The sequence below is a fragment of the Echiichthys vipera genome, assembly GCF_963691815.1.
Source record: "Echiichthys vipera genome assembly, chromosome: 12".
In the NCBI taxonomy this organism is placed as follows: Eukaryota; Metazoa; Chordata; class Actinopteri; order Perciformes; family Trachinidae; genus Echiichthys; species Echiichthys vipera.
In genome coordinates this window covers 1023697-1040570 of record NC_139837.1, presented here as the reverse complement: position 1 = coordinate 1040570, position 16874 = coordinate 1023697, and the positions used below count along the sequence as shown (strand labels likewise).

The 16874-nt window shown below is 49.7% G+C and overlaps 1 protein-coding gene across 1 annotated transcript in view; it reads left to right on the top strand.

Annotated features, from left to right (window-relative positions):
• The window catches only part of clmna (calmin a), a 42230-nt gene that overhangs the window by 15697 nt on the left and 9659 nt on the right, over positions 1-16874 (top strand). The window contains exons 2-5 of the mRNA XM_083924800.1: positions 11687-11748; positions 14489-14584; positions 15213-15296; positions 15383-15475. Of these exons, the coding sequence (XP_083780926.1) occupies positions 11687-11748; positions 14489-14584; positions 15213-15296; positions 15383-15475 (335 nt within the window). The remainder of the gene's footprint in view (positions 1-11686; positions 11749-14488; positions 14585-15212; positions 15297-15382; positions 15476-16874) is intronic.

Genomic DNA, 16874 nt, shown 5'->3' with positions numbered 1-16874 from the left:
CTGTCCTTCCGCACCGCGCCAAAACAGGTGTTTCAGCTAAAGCCTAGTGCCTTTGACCAGTGTGAGTGCAACCGTACCACGTCTAGGAGCGGCACGCTTGCCGTCCACGGCCCGTTTGGGAGAGGTGGGCTTTAGTAAAGCACGTTTGCACGTGTACGAGCACGAGCGTGTGCACGTGTACGAGCACGAGGCCTACGGCGGTTCTGAGGTCATTTCCTGTGCGCCTGTTGGGACGTAGAAAAAAGAAGGAGGGACCATGCGCGGACATTTCAAACAATGGCGGTGAAAGGTTCACGTTGGTGTGATGCGGAGGTGGAGTGTTTACTGCAGATTTGGTCGATGAAAAGATTCAAAAACAGTCGACAAGACGCACAAAAACTCCGAAGTCTACGGAAAGATCTGGAAACAAAGCCACGCATCGCCATGACGTCATCAATGCGTGTGACGTGTTACGGCGTGATGACGTATAGGCAGCAAGAAGCATTCTCCGAGGCCCAGGTAGTGTGAGTACAAACGGGCCTGGAGGGGGGGACAAGGACCCTAAAGCACGGGGCACGGGACGGAGGCACAGTGGGAGGGCGCCCTCACTGCTCTGTTTTCCTGTGCTTTTGGAGTCAGGTTATGTAATGGTGCTTTATCAGACGTTGTCCCATCGAACCTCCCGTTCCCCCAACGTGAGTTTGTCCGTGTGTCTGAGTCTGTGTGGGTGAACCAAAGATCAATGACACCCCTTCTTTGGGCCAGTATGCCGAGGTGCTCCACAGATGCAGATCCAGTCTCCCACAAAAAATCTCTTCTTTTGGGAGGAGTGATGGAGGCAGAGGGGGTTCAGGATGCGTTGTGAGTTTGTCTGTGTGTCTGAGTCATTGGAAGTGTATCAGTCCCCCCAGATTGCACTTTTTAAAGCACTTTCCATGTTAATTGTGATTTGGACTCCCCTTCCACTGCAGTTCCAGTGGGGCGGTTGCGACTCAGTGGCAGAGTGGGTCGTCCTCCATTCAATAGATAGGAGGTTCGATCCCCAGTCTGCATGTCAAAGTGTCCTTGGGCAAGACACTGAACCCTGAATTGCTCCCCGGGCTGTGCATGTGTGTGAATGTGGAGGCAAAGTGGGAGTGCGCCCTGATATCTTATACAATACATCTACAGTGAGAGGAAGTTGTGATCATGGTGTGTCAGCACCTTCTTCCACCCGCGCAGATCTAAAACAGACGTGACTGACAGGTGAGGGGATGAGAGACACAACCTCTCTGTGAACTCTGCACTTACGTAACAGCTCTGGATGATGCAGCGGTGCGATCCCCGTCACAGCAGCTCTTTGATACTTCAGTGAAACCTTTATTTTTCATGTTCCTACTGTTTCCGCGGGCTACGTTCAGACACAGTGCAGTTAAACTCCCGGTGTGGTGCTGACGTGCAGGGGCACAAAGGACCTGACACACAAAACATTCAGAGAACATCTATCGCTCTGCGTCTTTCAGCTCCTGAGTCTGTGTTGGGAGCGAGCTGGGGACGTGCGTGGGTGGTTCCAGAACATCTGCAGGCGTTTCTTTTCGCTCTTTTATCAAAGTGGAAGGAGTCGACTCCGCGGCTCTAATTGGCACCCGGGTAAACAGAACCCAGAGCGGGGTCCGTCTGCGCTCAGCACTGCGGTGCAAAGACACGTCCTCTCCTCCCTTTGTCGTCTCGTTCAGACTGAAAGCAGAAGTACAGAGGGTTGTTTCAGGAGGACATGGGTGTTATGCATTTAAGAAACTGCTCTCATCTTCAGTATGGGATTAGAAAAACTGAACTCACCGCGCAGAAGGAAACCGACACATGAACGCGAGGCTTGACGTCCGACATTGGGGCTCATCCCTGGGTTCGATGTTCCCCGCTCACTTAAGCCTCTGCCTTTGTGGATTTAATTCAGCATTTAGTGGTTAGACTAGAACAAGGCTGTCAAAGTGATCCAGTAAAGAGTCGCTGTGGCTGCAGGTTTTCATTCCAACCAATCAAACACACACCTGATCCAACAAATCAACTGTGTGAAGACAGTTCAGGTGATTGAGTCAGTCGAGTCAGGTGTGTTTTTGCTTGGTTGGAATGAAAACCAGCAGCCACAGCGACCCTTTACTAGATCACTGTGACACCTGTGGGTTAGAGCAACCTCTACTGTCAAAAGAGCCATTTTAGAGGCTTATTTTATGCTTATGTTTATGTCTGTTTCCATGGAAGCACGGTCAAATCTAGGCAAATCAAGGCAGATTCCTTGTAATGCAAATTGCTTGGCAATAAACCTGATTCTTATCCCCAAAGCAATTTCAGTCCAAAGCAACTGGACTTGGTTATTTGTCGGGAAGACTTTTCACCTCTGATCCAAGAGGCTTCATCAGGTCATCATCACTTCATCAGGACCAGTCCCAGCCTGGTCCAGTCCCAGCCTGGTCCTGGTCCTGGTCCTGGTCCTGGTCCTGGTCCAGTCCCAGCCTGGTCCTGGTCCTGGTCCTGGTCCTGGTCCTGGTCAGATGCGTACATGAACTGATGAAGCCTCTTGGATCAGAGGTGAAACGTCTTCCTGACAAAGAACCAAGTCCAGTTGCTTTGGACTGAAACTAACGATGACCTGGACACATGAGAACATTCACACATGATTTTTCCTCTTCCACCAAATCAAAAACATATTTGAAGTCACAGCTTTTAACGTTTTATATATAGTTTTATGACATATACAAAAAAACTACAGTGTGTTGCATTTATGAAATTAAAGAACAAGAAAACTGTTGACATTCACTCCTATTACTATTATTATTATTATTACTACTACGTAGCAGACAGGTGAGCATCAACGTTGGCACACAACTCTGTTTTCCTCTGATACTTTTTTTTGGGGGGTTTATCCACGGTTAGCCACAGTTAGCCACGGTTAGCCACAGTTAGCCAGGGTTAGCCACAGTTAGCCACGGTTAGCCACAGTTAGCATACTGACAGCGAGGGTCAGAAACTCAAGACTAGCCCCATTAGAAAGGAAGGGCCCTCAGTTACGGTCAGGGTCAGGGTCGACATCGGCCTATTCACCGGGTAATTCAGCACTGAGCGTTTTATTCTTTTCTGTTCTGCTCTGTAGCACTTTGAGATTGTTGAAAATGTATTATTATTATTATTCTTTCCTGTTTTGAGTCTGACAAGTTATCAAAAGTACTTTTCACCTCCATGCTTTTTAAAATGAGAAGCACTGTTGTTGCGTGGAGCTCTGCAGCCTAAAGGTCACGAGTGCACACGAACAACGGCCTGAAGAAAGCGTTTGTTGTTGGATAAACGTGCCCTCTGCAGCTGCTGTGTGTGTGTGTGTGTGTGTGTGTGTGTGTGTGTGTGTGTGTGTTCAGTGAGTGAAAAGTCCCATCGCTCTGTAACACCACCGTCTGACCGCCAGTGAACTGTGTGTTTCTGTGGTTGAACAGAGACCAACACACTGGGCCGCTGATCCCCTCTGGTCACCACGTGTGGATGTTCGTTCTCAGTTTTAGGGAAAGGGAGCAGCTGAAGTCCAGGACCCTGAGTGTGTCACTTTGATTTAATGAACATTTTTCCATTTAAAGTCATAATTATGATATTTAGTATTACGGTCGGTTTCTTCTGGTTTGACGGACAAATAGAGTTGTGTGTCATCAGCATAACGATGAATGTTTATGGAGTGCGTCCTTATAATATTTCCTAAGGGAAGCAAATATGAGGTGAATAGAATCGGGCCAAGGACAGAACCCTGTGGGACTCCGTGATTGACTTTAGTGCGCATGAAGGATTCTGCCCAGTGGCGTGCACAGACTTTTTTAAGGGCAGGGGCGAAAATGAAAAAGAAAGGGCACATAAAGTGCATCTTCGCCACTGAAGAGGGCACTTTAGCACAGGTTTAGGCTCCTAGAGGGCACTTTAGCACACGTTAATGCTCCTAGAGGACACTTTAGCACACATTTATGCTCCTAGAGGACACTTTAGCACACGTTTATGCTCCTAGAGGACACTTTAGCACATGTTTTGGCTCCTAGAGGACACTTTAACACACGTTTATGCTCCTAGAGGACACTTTAGCACATGTTTTAGCTCCTAGAGGACACTTTAACACACATTTTGGCTCCTAGAGGACACTTTAGCACATGTTTATGCTCCTAGAGGACACTTTAACACACGTTTATGCTCCTAGAGGACACTTTAGCACACGTTTAGGCTCCTAGAGGACACTTTAACACACGTTTTGGCTCCTAGAGGACACTTTAGCACACGATTTTGGATCCTAGAGGACACTCTAGCACATGTTTTGGCTCCTAGAGGGCATTTTAACACACGTTTTGGCTCCTAGAGGACACTTTAACACACATTTTTCAACGTATATATATATATATATATGCACAAACTTACTTATACTCTGCACCTTTACAATGGAAGGAACTGAAGAAAGGAGCCCTAAAGCTAGATTTGTTCATTCCTTTGGCCGATTTTAAATCTCTATTATCTGACACAGGTATTGTGTAGTGGATTGTGGTCGTCTAGCCTGATTTAGTTGATTGTGTGCTTATCTGAGTATAAATGAATGTTTCTTTCTTTCTCAGGCCCCAAATAAGTTCAGTGAGACTACCTGATTAAAGTTTATGACATGAGATATTCCACGTACAGCTTCCTGGAGTGCAAATATAGTCTAAAGCAGCGACAGTGACTACAATGCATGCTGTGTTCCTCTCATATCTTCCCTCTGAGGCTGTGCACGATGATTAACTTGTGTGCTTTGGTTGGGATTCACAAAACAAAGAGACGTGACGCCACAAAACCCCACAAAGGCGTCTCTCATTGCCCGTCTGGATGTGTGTTCATTCATTAGCTGCAGAGCTAATTGCCACTTAATTATATTTGCCCTCCCCTCCACCCAGAAATGTAACCAAAGAGTTGTGGTGCTAAACGAGTCCGTGTGGGTTCAGTAGACTGAGCCTCCTCTGTTTGCATGGCAGGCAAATAAGAGCGACCAAGGCGCTCAGAGAGGGCGCAGCCTGACCGAGCCTGAGTCAGACATGAAGGTAAAGTGTTTCATCCTTCTGGAGCCATCAGAGACTTCCTGTTTGATCCAAGCCCCGCCCACAGAGAGAGACTTCCTGTTTGATCCAATCAGGAAGCTCCGTCAGCGTCAGTTCTCTGAGTGTCCACTAGGGGCAGGTTTGATAACAGAGCAGTTTCTCATTGAGCCCCATGTTAAACAGGCCGTTTACACAGCATCATTAAACCTGTTTAAGGACAAAAGAACATTCTAGTCTGTGTGTTTAGATCAGATCTCCATGACAACACTGAGGGGGAGGGGCTAGTTTTTATTTTATTGGAGGTTAAAGTTTATGAATAATTAGGGACGTGGCCTCTTGAGTGACAGCTAGCCTCTGGCCCTCACTTCTCCTCGGAGGTAAACGTCAGCCGATGGACGTACGCCCCTCCCCCCAACGTCACATACATGCCCTTTTTTGGTCAGAGGAAATGAGGTGGAGTCAAAGTCTGACAAGATGGAGACTCCAGTAGGAGAGGACGATTGGATCGAGTTAGAGAACGGACCTGACGGAGACGCTACGTCAGTCAAAAACTGACAGACAGAAAAAGATTTGGTCTCATTTTGAACTGGAGCAGCTGCAGATTAAGTCCATACCTGATATGTCAGGATCCATTTAAATGATGCGTGGTATGAGATGAATACACAGTGTTTTTGTTGGCTTGGCTGCCATCTTGACTTTAGAGCTGGGATGTAGAAGCAGCGAGTGCGTGGGAAAAGGCTCGAGGAGTTTGGTAACAGAAGAGTGGCGTAGAAAGGTCTGCAGGTTGGTGTGTCCTGTGTTCAGCAGCAGTGTTTTTTCCCATGAGACAGGAGTTTACATTCGCTGTGAAGCCATAAAAGAGTGGCACGCCTGCTGGAGATCCCTTTTCTAATCATAACATGAATTCACCACGAGTCAACAACTAAACCAGTCATCTGTTGACTTGTTGAAGGTGTGGTATGTGTCATTATCTGACAGCCAAGACACACACACACACACACACGCCGCATCAGCAGTGCGTGGCACGCCTGTGGAGTCCACACAGTTAGCGCCGCCTGCCTTTCTACGTGGAGTTAGCTTTTGATAACGACCATAAATATCAAATGTTTTCTTTCATTTGGTCAAAAATGAAGTTTGAGATTCTGTCCAAAGAAACAGAACAAAAACAGAAATATCTACATTTTGTTCTTGTCATGATGTCAAGGGACCGTTCAACAGAGAGCTGCTGGTTGGATAACGGAATCCGGCCTGTTGTTGTTGTTGTTGTTGTTGTTGTTGTTGTTGTTGTTGTTGTTGTTGTTGTTGTTGAGTGATGATGGTCACACAGTAGGGCTTGATCCTTGCTCTGATCCCATCCATCTTGTTGACCTGGAGTTTGGGAGGAAGAGGCTTGGTAGAGCTGGTTTGTACGGATTAGCCTTTAGCCTAGCTTTAGCCTAGCTTTAGCCTAGCCCACAGGCCTGAGTGCTTCTTCTTTCACCTCGTTGTCTCTGGGGAAGCAACCCAAGTCTCCGGGGACACACAGATGTTATGGTTCTCCACCACTTCCGTCAAAACCCCAACTGAAGGAAAATCACTTGGGAATGCTGCTCATCCTCAGGGGAGGAGGAAGTGCTCATAAAACTTCTGTAAAAGCATCAATCCTACAATCTAAAACCACTCAAATACAAGTAGAACTCATTCATAAAAGGGTGAAAGTACTAGCCTGGAAATCCAGACCCACATCTATCCAGAGAGTCTGCAACGAGCAGTAAGGGCGCCCTCCCACTGTACCTCCGTCCCGTGCCCCGTGCTTTAGGGTCCTTGTCCCCCCCTCCAGGCCCGTTTGTACTCACACTACCTGGGCCTCGGAGAATGCTTCTTGCTGCCTATACATCATCACGCCGTAACACGTCACACGCATTGATGACGTCATGGCGATGCGTGGCTTTGTTTCCAGATCTTTCCGTAGACCTCGGAGTTTTTGTGCGTCTTGTCGACTGTTTTTGAATCTTTTCATCGACCAAATCTGCAGTAAACACTCCACCTCCGCATCACACCAACGTGAACCTTTCACCGCCATTGTTTGAAATGTCCGCGCATGGTCCCTCCTTCTTTTTTCTATGTCCCAACAGGCGCACAGGAAATTACCTCAGAACCAGAGTAGGCCTCAGAGTAGGCCTCGTGCTCGTACACGTGCAAACGTGCTTTACTAAAGCCCACCTCTCCCAAACCGGCCGTGGACGACAAGCGTGCCGCTCCTAGACGCGGTACGGTTGCACTCACACTGGTCAAAGGAACCAGACATTAGTGAAACGTGCTTGGGCACGGTACGGAGGCACAGTGTGAGTGCGCCCGAAGACCCTCCCAACATTATCTAATACCACTGCACGCAACTGGATAGCACTACAATCGCCAGCAACCAATTGCAGCAATGAACAAGGTGACGACTTTGAAGGTGCAGTACTGTCGTCATGGGTTACGCCCACCCATAACAGTACGATTTGATTGGTGAGTTGGGATTTTCTGACATAGTTAATGAGATCCAACGGTTCGTGCTCAGAGACATGGACTATATTCAGCAGTTTTTAGTCAAATATACTGTAGTTCCCCGGGGTCGGCCCCTCCGAAAGGTCGATGTACACCGAGGCTGTTTGCTTCCATATGAGATGAATGTTTCATTTATCATGCATGATCCATGTGAGTCAGTATACATGTACTTGCTCACGCACATTTGTACAAAGCATCAAAGTAACAGGGCAGCACAAACAGAGGCATCACTGGGAACGCCTGCTGTCACAGGCTTTCTGCTTCTGCTGCACGCCAAACCTCAGACACGACGGTCCCACGTCCACTGCACCACATACACGCTCTTTATTGACACTGTGAAATGTTCTTTATTACATGACCAACACCTTTTAAATAAGTAACGCTGTTAACGAGTCTCTACGGGGGAAACGCACGCCGTCTGACTCATCCAATAAAACTGTCCGTAACTTTAGAAGAGGCCTTGTGTGTGCATTAAACAGTGACGTCATCAGCTGAGGTCATGTTGGCGGGTACATAATCCAAAGCGGAGCTCTGGTTTGTGTCAGGGGAGGACTGCTGAGCGCACACCGCTCTGAGTGTTTGACGCTTTTATGAAAGATTAGGTCAGCGTATCCGGACACGCTGGGAAACCTCACCGTGCATCCGTATGAATGTGCCATAGTGTAAGCGCTGCTGATTTATTATATGCAAGTGGCCGAGAGAGCAGTCAACGTGTAGTCGTCCCACGGCGGGTCGCCTGTTCTGGTCTCACAGAGGGTTTGCTGTTCTCTCCGCTCATACCTCTGCTTCTACCACACTGTTATTGGCTTTTTGACACCTCCCCGCCCCGGAGCACGAGCTCAGGTGACCTTTCAGCACGACCAAACCTTCCTAGAGGACTAACTACTGCACGTGATAGTCAGGGTTCTGGACGAACACCTGCCAACCCATTTATCCCCGTGCCAGTACTTTCTGCATTTCCCATGAACGCTGTGCCGTACCGCTACGTGATGACGCTTCATACGCATTGACCGTGCGCAGAAGATTCATCATTCATTCATCTTCAGCCTCTTGTCCCTGTCGGGGTCGTGGGGGGCTGGAGCCGATCTCAGCTGACATCGGGCGTGAGGCGGGGTCCACCCTGGACAGGACGCCAGTCTATCACAGGACACATAGAGACGAACAGAGACAGACAACCATTCACACCTACGGGTGATTTAGAGTCATCAATGAACCGAACACCTGCACGTCTTTGGACTGTGGGAGGAAACCGGAGAACCCGGAGAAAACCCACGCAGACACGGGGACAACATGCACACTCCACACAGAAGGACCCCAGCCGGGATTCTAACCAGGAACTCTCTCGCTGTGAGGCGACAGAGGTAACCAAAGATTCCTCACATAAATCCTGTATGAACCTGGAGATTCTCCTGAAATTTACCCGAAGTCATCAACAAGGTCAGAGTCACCGATCTGTTGATGTTGGACAGCAGGACGCCATATCACACCCTAACTTTGCTACTGAAGTAGTCGTTGATCACTCGCGGCCTCTCGTGGCCGGTTAAGAGGAGTGAGGAGTCGGCAGCCAATGATGATATGAAACAGTCAAAAAACTACATTTTTCAAAAAGTTGTGAAGCACCGCATACGCAAGAGGTCCGTAAGGATACATGCTCTTCGGGCGCCCTCCCACTGTGCCTCCGTCCCGTGCCCCGTGCTTTAGGGTCCTTGTCCCCCCCTCCAGGCCCGTTTGTACTCACACTACCTGGGCCTCGGAGAATGCTTCTTGCTGCCTATACGTCATCACGCCGTAACACGTCACACGCATTGATGACGTCATGGCGATGCGTGGCTTTGTTTCCAGATCTTTCCGTAGACCTCTGAGTTTTTGGGCCTCGTGCTCGTACACGTGCGCACGCTCGTGCTCGTACACGTGCAAACGTGCTTTACAAAAGCCCACCTCTCCCAAACGGGCCGTGGACGGCAAGCGTGCCGCTCCTAGACGTGGTACGGTTGCACTCACACTGGTCAAAGGAACCAGACTTTAGCCGTGAAACCTGTTTGGGCACGGCACAGAAGGACAGTGAGAGTGCGCCCTTCATCTCATCTCCCTTCAGGCTCCGTCTCTCACTTCTTCACCATCGTCTCTTATTATCCTCATCCCTCTTCTCTCTTCTCTCCCCTCCCTCCCTCCCTCCCTCCTCTCTCTCCGCTCTGACAAAGATTCACACATTAACGACTCAGCTACGCCTCTTGAATACCAACCCGACCCCAGCATTGTCTGAGAGCAGTGGGGGGGAAATTCTCTGCATTTGGGCCGTTCCCCTGTGACTGGCACGTTACCATGCCGCTGCTTTACAACTAAGGGCCCAACGCACTGCCACCATGACCCCCCTCCCCCATGATGATGATGTGTTTCCTCTCACAGCCCCGTCAGGCCTCAGTGAGGCATTCATGGGTCCACTGGAGGAAGAAAGGGTCGATATCATTACAGCAGCCAGAGCTCTCGTCCCCCTCGCTGTGTGTGATGCAGGGTTAGTCCCAGGGCCTCCAGTGAGCCGTGCTGGACATCAAAATGAATAATGGCTGTCTTTGCTACCATGGTAACCTCTCCAGAGTTCCCCCCATATGTCTTCTGTCTGTGCTGTGATGCAGCAGAGCCAGTGTGGACGCAGCCGACTGAAGCGCCTTCAGGAAGTCAGCAGAGGACGTGCTGCAGACCCCCTCCCAACGCGGAGTAACGTCCCTTATACCTGTAATTACAATCACTCACGAACAAAACATTTATCTCATCTCATCTCATCTTCAGCCTCTGATCCTGGATCAGGTCTCAGGGGCAGCAGCTCCAGCCTCTGATCCTGGATCAGGTGTCAGGGGCAGCAGCTTTAGCAGGGGACCCCAAACTTCCCTTTCCCGGGCCACATTAACCAGCTCTAACTGGGGGATCCTGAGGCGTTCCCAGGCCAGTGTGGAGATCTAATCTCTCCACCTGGTCCTGGGTCTTCCCCGAGGCCTCCTCCCAGCTGGACGTGCCTGGAACACCTCCCTAGGGAGGCGCCCAGGGTTCATCCAGACCAGATGATCCTGAACCACCTCAACTGGCTCCTTTCAACGCAAAGGAGCAGCGGCTCTACTCCGAGTTCCTCACGGATGCTGAACTTCTCCCCCTCTCTCTAAGGGAGACTCCAGACCCCCTCCTGAGGAAACACATTTCACACGCTTGGACCTGGACCTGGTTCTTTGGGTCCTGACCCAGCTTTTATGGGGCAATACATTTGTACTCGGGCAAATTTTGCGATAAATTTTCCCCGAAATGATTGAGAGAAGTGATAATTTTGCCGTTTTGACGCCATTTTCAGCTGACATAATAAGTCATAAGTCCACTCTTTCAAAGGTCAATAAACGTTTATTTCTAAAGAATATTTAACACTAGAACTGGAGGACATTTAAAATATGCAAAATAAATAAACTAAACAACCAGAAACAGTAAATCAAATGGACTCTCCGTGTGTTTGAACCCGTCGGTGTTTAGTTGCTGCTGTTTGAAACCAAAGTGTCGCAGCGGTTCAGGTGAAGTGGTTCACACGGCCGTTGGGTTTGAACCTGAAGCTTCCACACGGCAGCTGTGGCGTTCACTTTGAAACCGACTCCATCTTTGTTTTGATTCCTCCAGATCTCAACTAGCGTGTCCTCTAAGCTGCTCCTCACAGGGCTCTCCTGCTGCACTCTCGGCAAGCGTGCCGCTCCTAGACGTGGTACGGTTGCACTCACACTGGTCAAAGGAACCAGACTTTAGTCGTGACACGTGCTGGGGCACGGGACGGAGGCACAGTGGGAGTGCGCCCTAACTTCCCTCGCCCTGTCACGCTCCCCGAGGTCCAACGGTACACAGATGTAATGCTTTAACACATGTAGCTTGTTTGCTTTGTTCTGATTCAGGGATAAAACTCCTTTCCTCTGTCACATGGTTCATTTGTGTTCACACGGCGACGGCCGGACGAGAGCTCACCTCCAGATTCCCCCTCTGCTGAGTGAGAGGCTGTGTGTGTGTGTGTGTGTGTGTGTGTGTGTGTGTGTGTGTGTGTGTGTGTGTGTGTGCGTCCTGCTCACTCTCTCTCTTCACCTTTTGTGTTGCAGTTGAACGAGAGCTGGTTCAGAAGAGGACCTTCACCCGGTGGATGAACCTTCATTTGGAAAAGGTTTGTTGATCCTTCCTTAAAAACTGCGTCTGCAGAAAAAACACAAAGCAGAGAAACGTCATCACGGTCGCTGCGCTGAGTCATTACAGCGCCGCTCGCTACGCTTTCATTCATTCACCGCGGAGCGCTGACACAGGGAGGCTCCCTCATCACCGCACCCCTGTCATGTCTTCTTGCTGCCTATACGTCATCACGCCGTAACACGTCACACGCATTGATGACGTCATGGCGATGCGTGGCTTTGTTTCCAGATCTTTCCGTAGACCTCAGAGTTTTTGTGCGTCTTGTCGACTGTTTTTGAATCTTTTCATCGACCAAATCTGCAGTAAACACTCCACCTCCGCATCACACCAACGTGAACCTTTCACCGCCATTGTTTGAAATGTCCGCGCATGGTCCCTCCTTCTTTTCTCTACGTCCCAACAGGCGCACAGGAAATGACCTCAGAACCGCCGTAGGCCTCGTGCTCGTACACGTGCGCACGCTCGTGCTCGTACACGTGCAGACGTGCTTTACCAAAGCCCACCTCTCCCAAACGGGCCGTGGACGGCAAGCATGCCGCTCCTAGACGTGGTACGGTTGCACTCACACTGGTCAGAGGAACCAGACTTTAGCCGTGACACGTGCTGGGGCACGGTACGGAGGCACAGTGGGAGTGCGCTCTAAACATCTCTGCTCTTATTGTAAGTTTGTCCCCGTAAGGACTCTTTTCTTTGCCTCCATCTCTTCACAGCTGTCTCGTCATATCTCAGTTCAAACGCAGTGATTCCGTCTCTATGTGCGTCCAGTTGTGATTTAAACTCCGTACTGTAGCGCTCTCTGGCGCGGTGTTGCCCTGGCAACCAGTAGCGTGGGATTCCAACGTGGCGGACGGGCTCAGCTCCCTCACAAATGTTCAGGTCACTGCTCATTCTCAATAGACGGACTGCAGGAAGTCCTAAAACCAGAAGGGAGCTGGAAGTCAGTGGGATTTTTTGGTGGCTGGGTTGCCTGAGGGCGCCCTCCCACTGTATCTCCGTCCCGTGCCCCATCCCGTGTACGAGCACGAGCGTGCGCTTGTGCACGAGCACGAGGCCTACGGCGGTTCTGAGGTCATTTCATGTGCGCCTGTTGGGACGTAGAAAAAAGAAGGAGGGACCATGCGCGGACATTTCAAACAGTGGCGGTGAAAGGTTCACGTTGGTGTGATGCGGAGGTGGAGTGTTTACTGCAGATTTGGTCGATGAAAAGATTCAAAAACAGTCGACAAGACGCACAAAAACTCCGAGGTCTACGGAAAGATCTGGAAACAAAGCCACGCATCGCCATGACGTCATCAATGCGTGTGACGTGTTACGGCGTGAAGCTTGCACATGTTGCACGCGGTTGCTATCGTCCCCTCACTTAAATGTGCATCTACCTCCTGTTCACCTACATTTCACCTCAGCAGAGCCGTGGTGCATCACCGTGTTTGCACTGGCACCACCGCGCGTCTCTGTGGAAACCCCTGATCCGTCCCGTGTGTCCCTGGTCTCTGGTCTCTGGTCCCCCCTCCAGGGGTGAGTCCGGGTGAGCCGAGTCTGAGCGTCTGATCAAACCTTTTGTTTCCTCTCACAATGGGCCTCTTCTTCTTCTCCTCGCTGGTTGGCCCCGCGTCAAATCTCTGACCCACTAATTAACAATCATACATTTGTCCACTGTCATCTCGGAAAGTTCCAGTCTCGCCTGAGTCAGTACAGACTTGTTGTGATAACACGGCTCAGACACTGGATGCTGTGGTTCCTCACGGATACAAGGTCAACTCTTGTGTCAACTGTGTTATAAACTCTTACTGTACTGAAGCTGTACAGCAGGGAGCGTGTGTTTGAAGCAGACCCGTTTGGAGATCTGTTCAGTGTTGAATTAACCTCCAAACATTCAGCCTCTTTTAAAAAGGCTTAGGATCGGGGGTCTGGGGTGTTCAGGTCACTTTATATGAGGAAGTGCTACCGACAAAAGCGAACAGCCAACAAATGGCGGCTAACAACCAGTGCTGAGGTTTAAATTCACAGAATTAACTCGTTATCATCTTCGTCCTCGCCTACAGGAGTCTCCATCGTGTCAGACTTTGACTCCGCCTCATTTCCTCTGACCAAAAAAAGGGCATGTATGTGACGTTGGGGGGAGGGGCGTACGTCAATCTGGCTGACGTTTACCTCCGAGGCTATGAAAAGATTCAAAAACAGTCGACAAGACGCACAAAAACTCAGAGGTCTATGGAAAGATCTGGAAACAAAGCCACGCATCGCCATGACGTCATCAATGCGTGTGACGTGTTACGGCGTGATGACGTATAGGCAGCAAGAAGCATTCTCCGAGGCCCAGGTAGTGTGAGTACAAACGGGCCTGGAGGGGGGGACAAGGACCCTAAAGCACGGGGCACGGGACGGAGGCACAGTGGGAGGGCGCCCTGAGGTCTCTCCATTCGCAGTTTTTGAGTTCTTTTTATTTTATTCGAACATCCAAAAAGTCTAAAACTGTATTTGCATTCATATCTGTGGATCATCCCAGATCCTCCCCCGGGCAGCGACGTAGGAATTATTTTTATTAATGAATCATTTTCATGAAGAACGTCGTTAAATCCTCACATTTAAGAAGCTGGAAGCAGCAAATACTAATAAAAAAAGACCATTATGCAGTTATCAAACCAGCTGCTGGGTCATTTGTTTGTGATCTTCTCTATTAACGCACTGATCCTTCTCCTCTCCTCCACCGTCTGCAGTGTGACCCCCCCATCGAGGTCCAGGACCTGTTCCGGGACATACAGGACGGACACATCCTCATGGCCCTGCTGGAGGAGCTCTCCGGCTGCAAGCTGGTCAGTTTTCACCACCGGAACATTTCACACCGTGTGTGCTGATTTATTTATTTATTTTGCTCTGATTGATTAAAAATGATAGAAAACGACTAATAATAGATACAAAATGACTTAAAAAAGATGCAAAACTGAGAGCTGATCCTGATCCTTCAATGTTCGGACGTTGGTTCTGTTTTGTTCCAACGGAGCGTTTGGACCCGGAACTCTTATTTTGAAAGGGTGTTAGGTCACTGAACACACACACACACACACACACACACACCGACACACACACACATGTTCCCATTTCACTTCTGCTCGTACACGTGCGCACGCTCGTGCTCGTACACGTTCAAACGTGCTTTACTAAAGCCCACCTCTCCCAAACGGGCCGTGGACGGCAAGCGTGCCGCTCCTAGACGTGGTACGGTTGCACTCACACTGGTCAAAGGAACCAGACTTTAGCCGTGACACGTGCTGGGGCACGGGACGGAGGCACAGTGCGAGTGCACCCTTAAAAGCCAGTTAACTAGATGGAAATCTTACGCATTATAACTTTAACTGTCACATTAGCAGCTGCCGTCGGCGTTCTGGTGTTAAAACACAGCGTTTTCCAATAATGCCTTTCTCCTTCTGAACGATCCTCCAGCTCCATGGGTTCAAGAAGTCCTCCCACCGGATCTTCAGACTCAACAACATCGCCAAGGTCCTGTCCTTCCTGGAGGAGAGAAACGTGAGTACCACAGCAGGTAGCATGGAGCCCTGTGCACCTGCTGATCTCTGACTGACTGTGCGCCCGTCCGTGTGTCCGTCCTCCAGGTGAAGCTCGTCAGCATCGACGCCGCTGACGTCGCTGACGGGAACTCCTCCATCGTCCTGGGACTCATCTGGAACATCATCCTCTTCTTCCAGGTCATCTCTTTGTCTTTATATCTCTATCTTTAGTCCGTGCGTTTAGGTCAAGTGCATGAGTAACGTGTCCATTCACAGCCTTTAGACCAAAGCAGCTCTGTGGGGAGTTTGTGTGATCCACACTGGGCTTCAATGCTTCGGACAGACGCCGTGAGGAAACAGTTCACACAGAGCATCCTCGTTCTGCACGGAGCACTTACAAGAGACACTCGTCTGCTCTGATGGCGTTCTACAGAAGTGCATCCAGAGGAGCTGACGATAGCAAAGTGTCCTGATCAAAAGTGTGCACAGATGCTCGTGCACAGATGCTCGTGCACGGATCATTTCTCTGCTCTGCGTTCTTCTTCTTCTTCTGCACTGGATAAAAGTGTCGACTCTACTTCACCGTGTTGTTGTGGCGGTCATGAACGGTGCGGGGACATAACACTGAGAGACTGGAGCCAGATGCAGACACGGACACGGACACGGAGTAAAAGTACAAACAAATGTTTAATATAAACAACAGAAACAGGAATAATTACAGGGGAACAAGAACACTAAAGACGAGACGGTCGAGGGTAAAAGGAACGCGGGAAACGACGCACGATCAGGGATCAGGACGGGGAAACAGGAACGCTGAAGACGAGACGGTCGAGGGAAACAAGAAGGAGGAAATTACGGACGGTCGAGGGTAAAAGGAACGCGGGAAACTACGGAGGAAGACAAAGAAACAATTAATAACAATCAACACGGAGCGAAAATACAGGAACGAACGAGAAACGGAAGCCAACCAACGAAGAGTTTACCGAGTAACAAGTGCCGAGTGCACTCGGTCACACTTAGTTAGTGTTTGATTTATTTTACGTGAGCTTTCTCTTGATGTGATTCATGTTTTTATGCTCATTGTTACTCTGATCCTTTCATCTTTGTATTGAAACTGTTGCACAATCATTTCCCTCGGGATAAATGAAGCTTCTTGAAGTAAATGAGAACAACGGTCCGGCGCTGCACGCACGTCACCTCCGGCTTCTGATACCCCTGGAGGTGATCAGCGTAACTCGCTGCTGCTGAGGTGGAACCACGCCGACCTGCTCCTGGACCAACAAACACACAGGGGAATCACAGACAGAGGGAGAGAAACTCACACAAAAGGAAGAGAGGAGGGAGTGACAGAACCAAATCTTGACAGTGGCGTCTGTTCGACCACACGTCACACCCCGCTGAGAGCTCCGTCCAATCAGCAACCGACTTCTCTCAGGGCAGAAACACACGTTCTCCTTTATACCTGGGAAGGTTTCTGAGGGTTCGTCCACACGATGGAAAACTACCTTTGTATTCTCTGTCACTCTTAAAAAGTTCCCTTTTCCCCTGGTCCTGGTCCTGGTCCTGGTCCTGGTCCTGGTCCTGGTCCTGGTCCTGG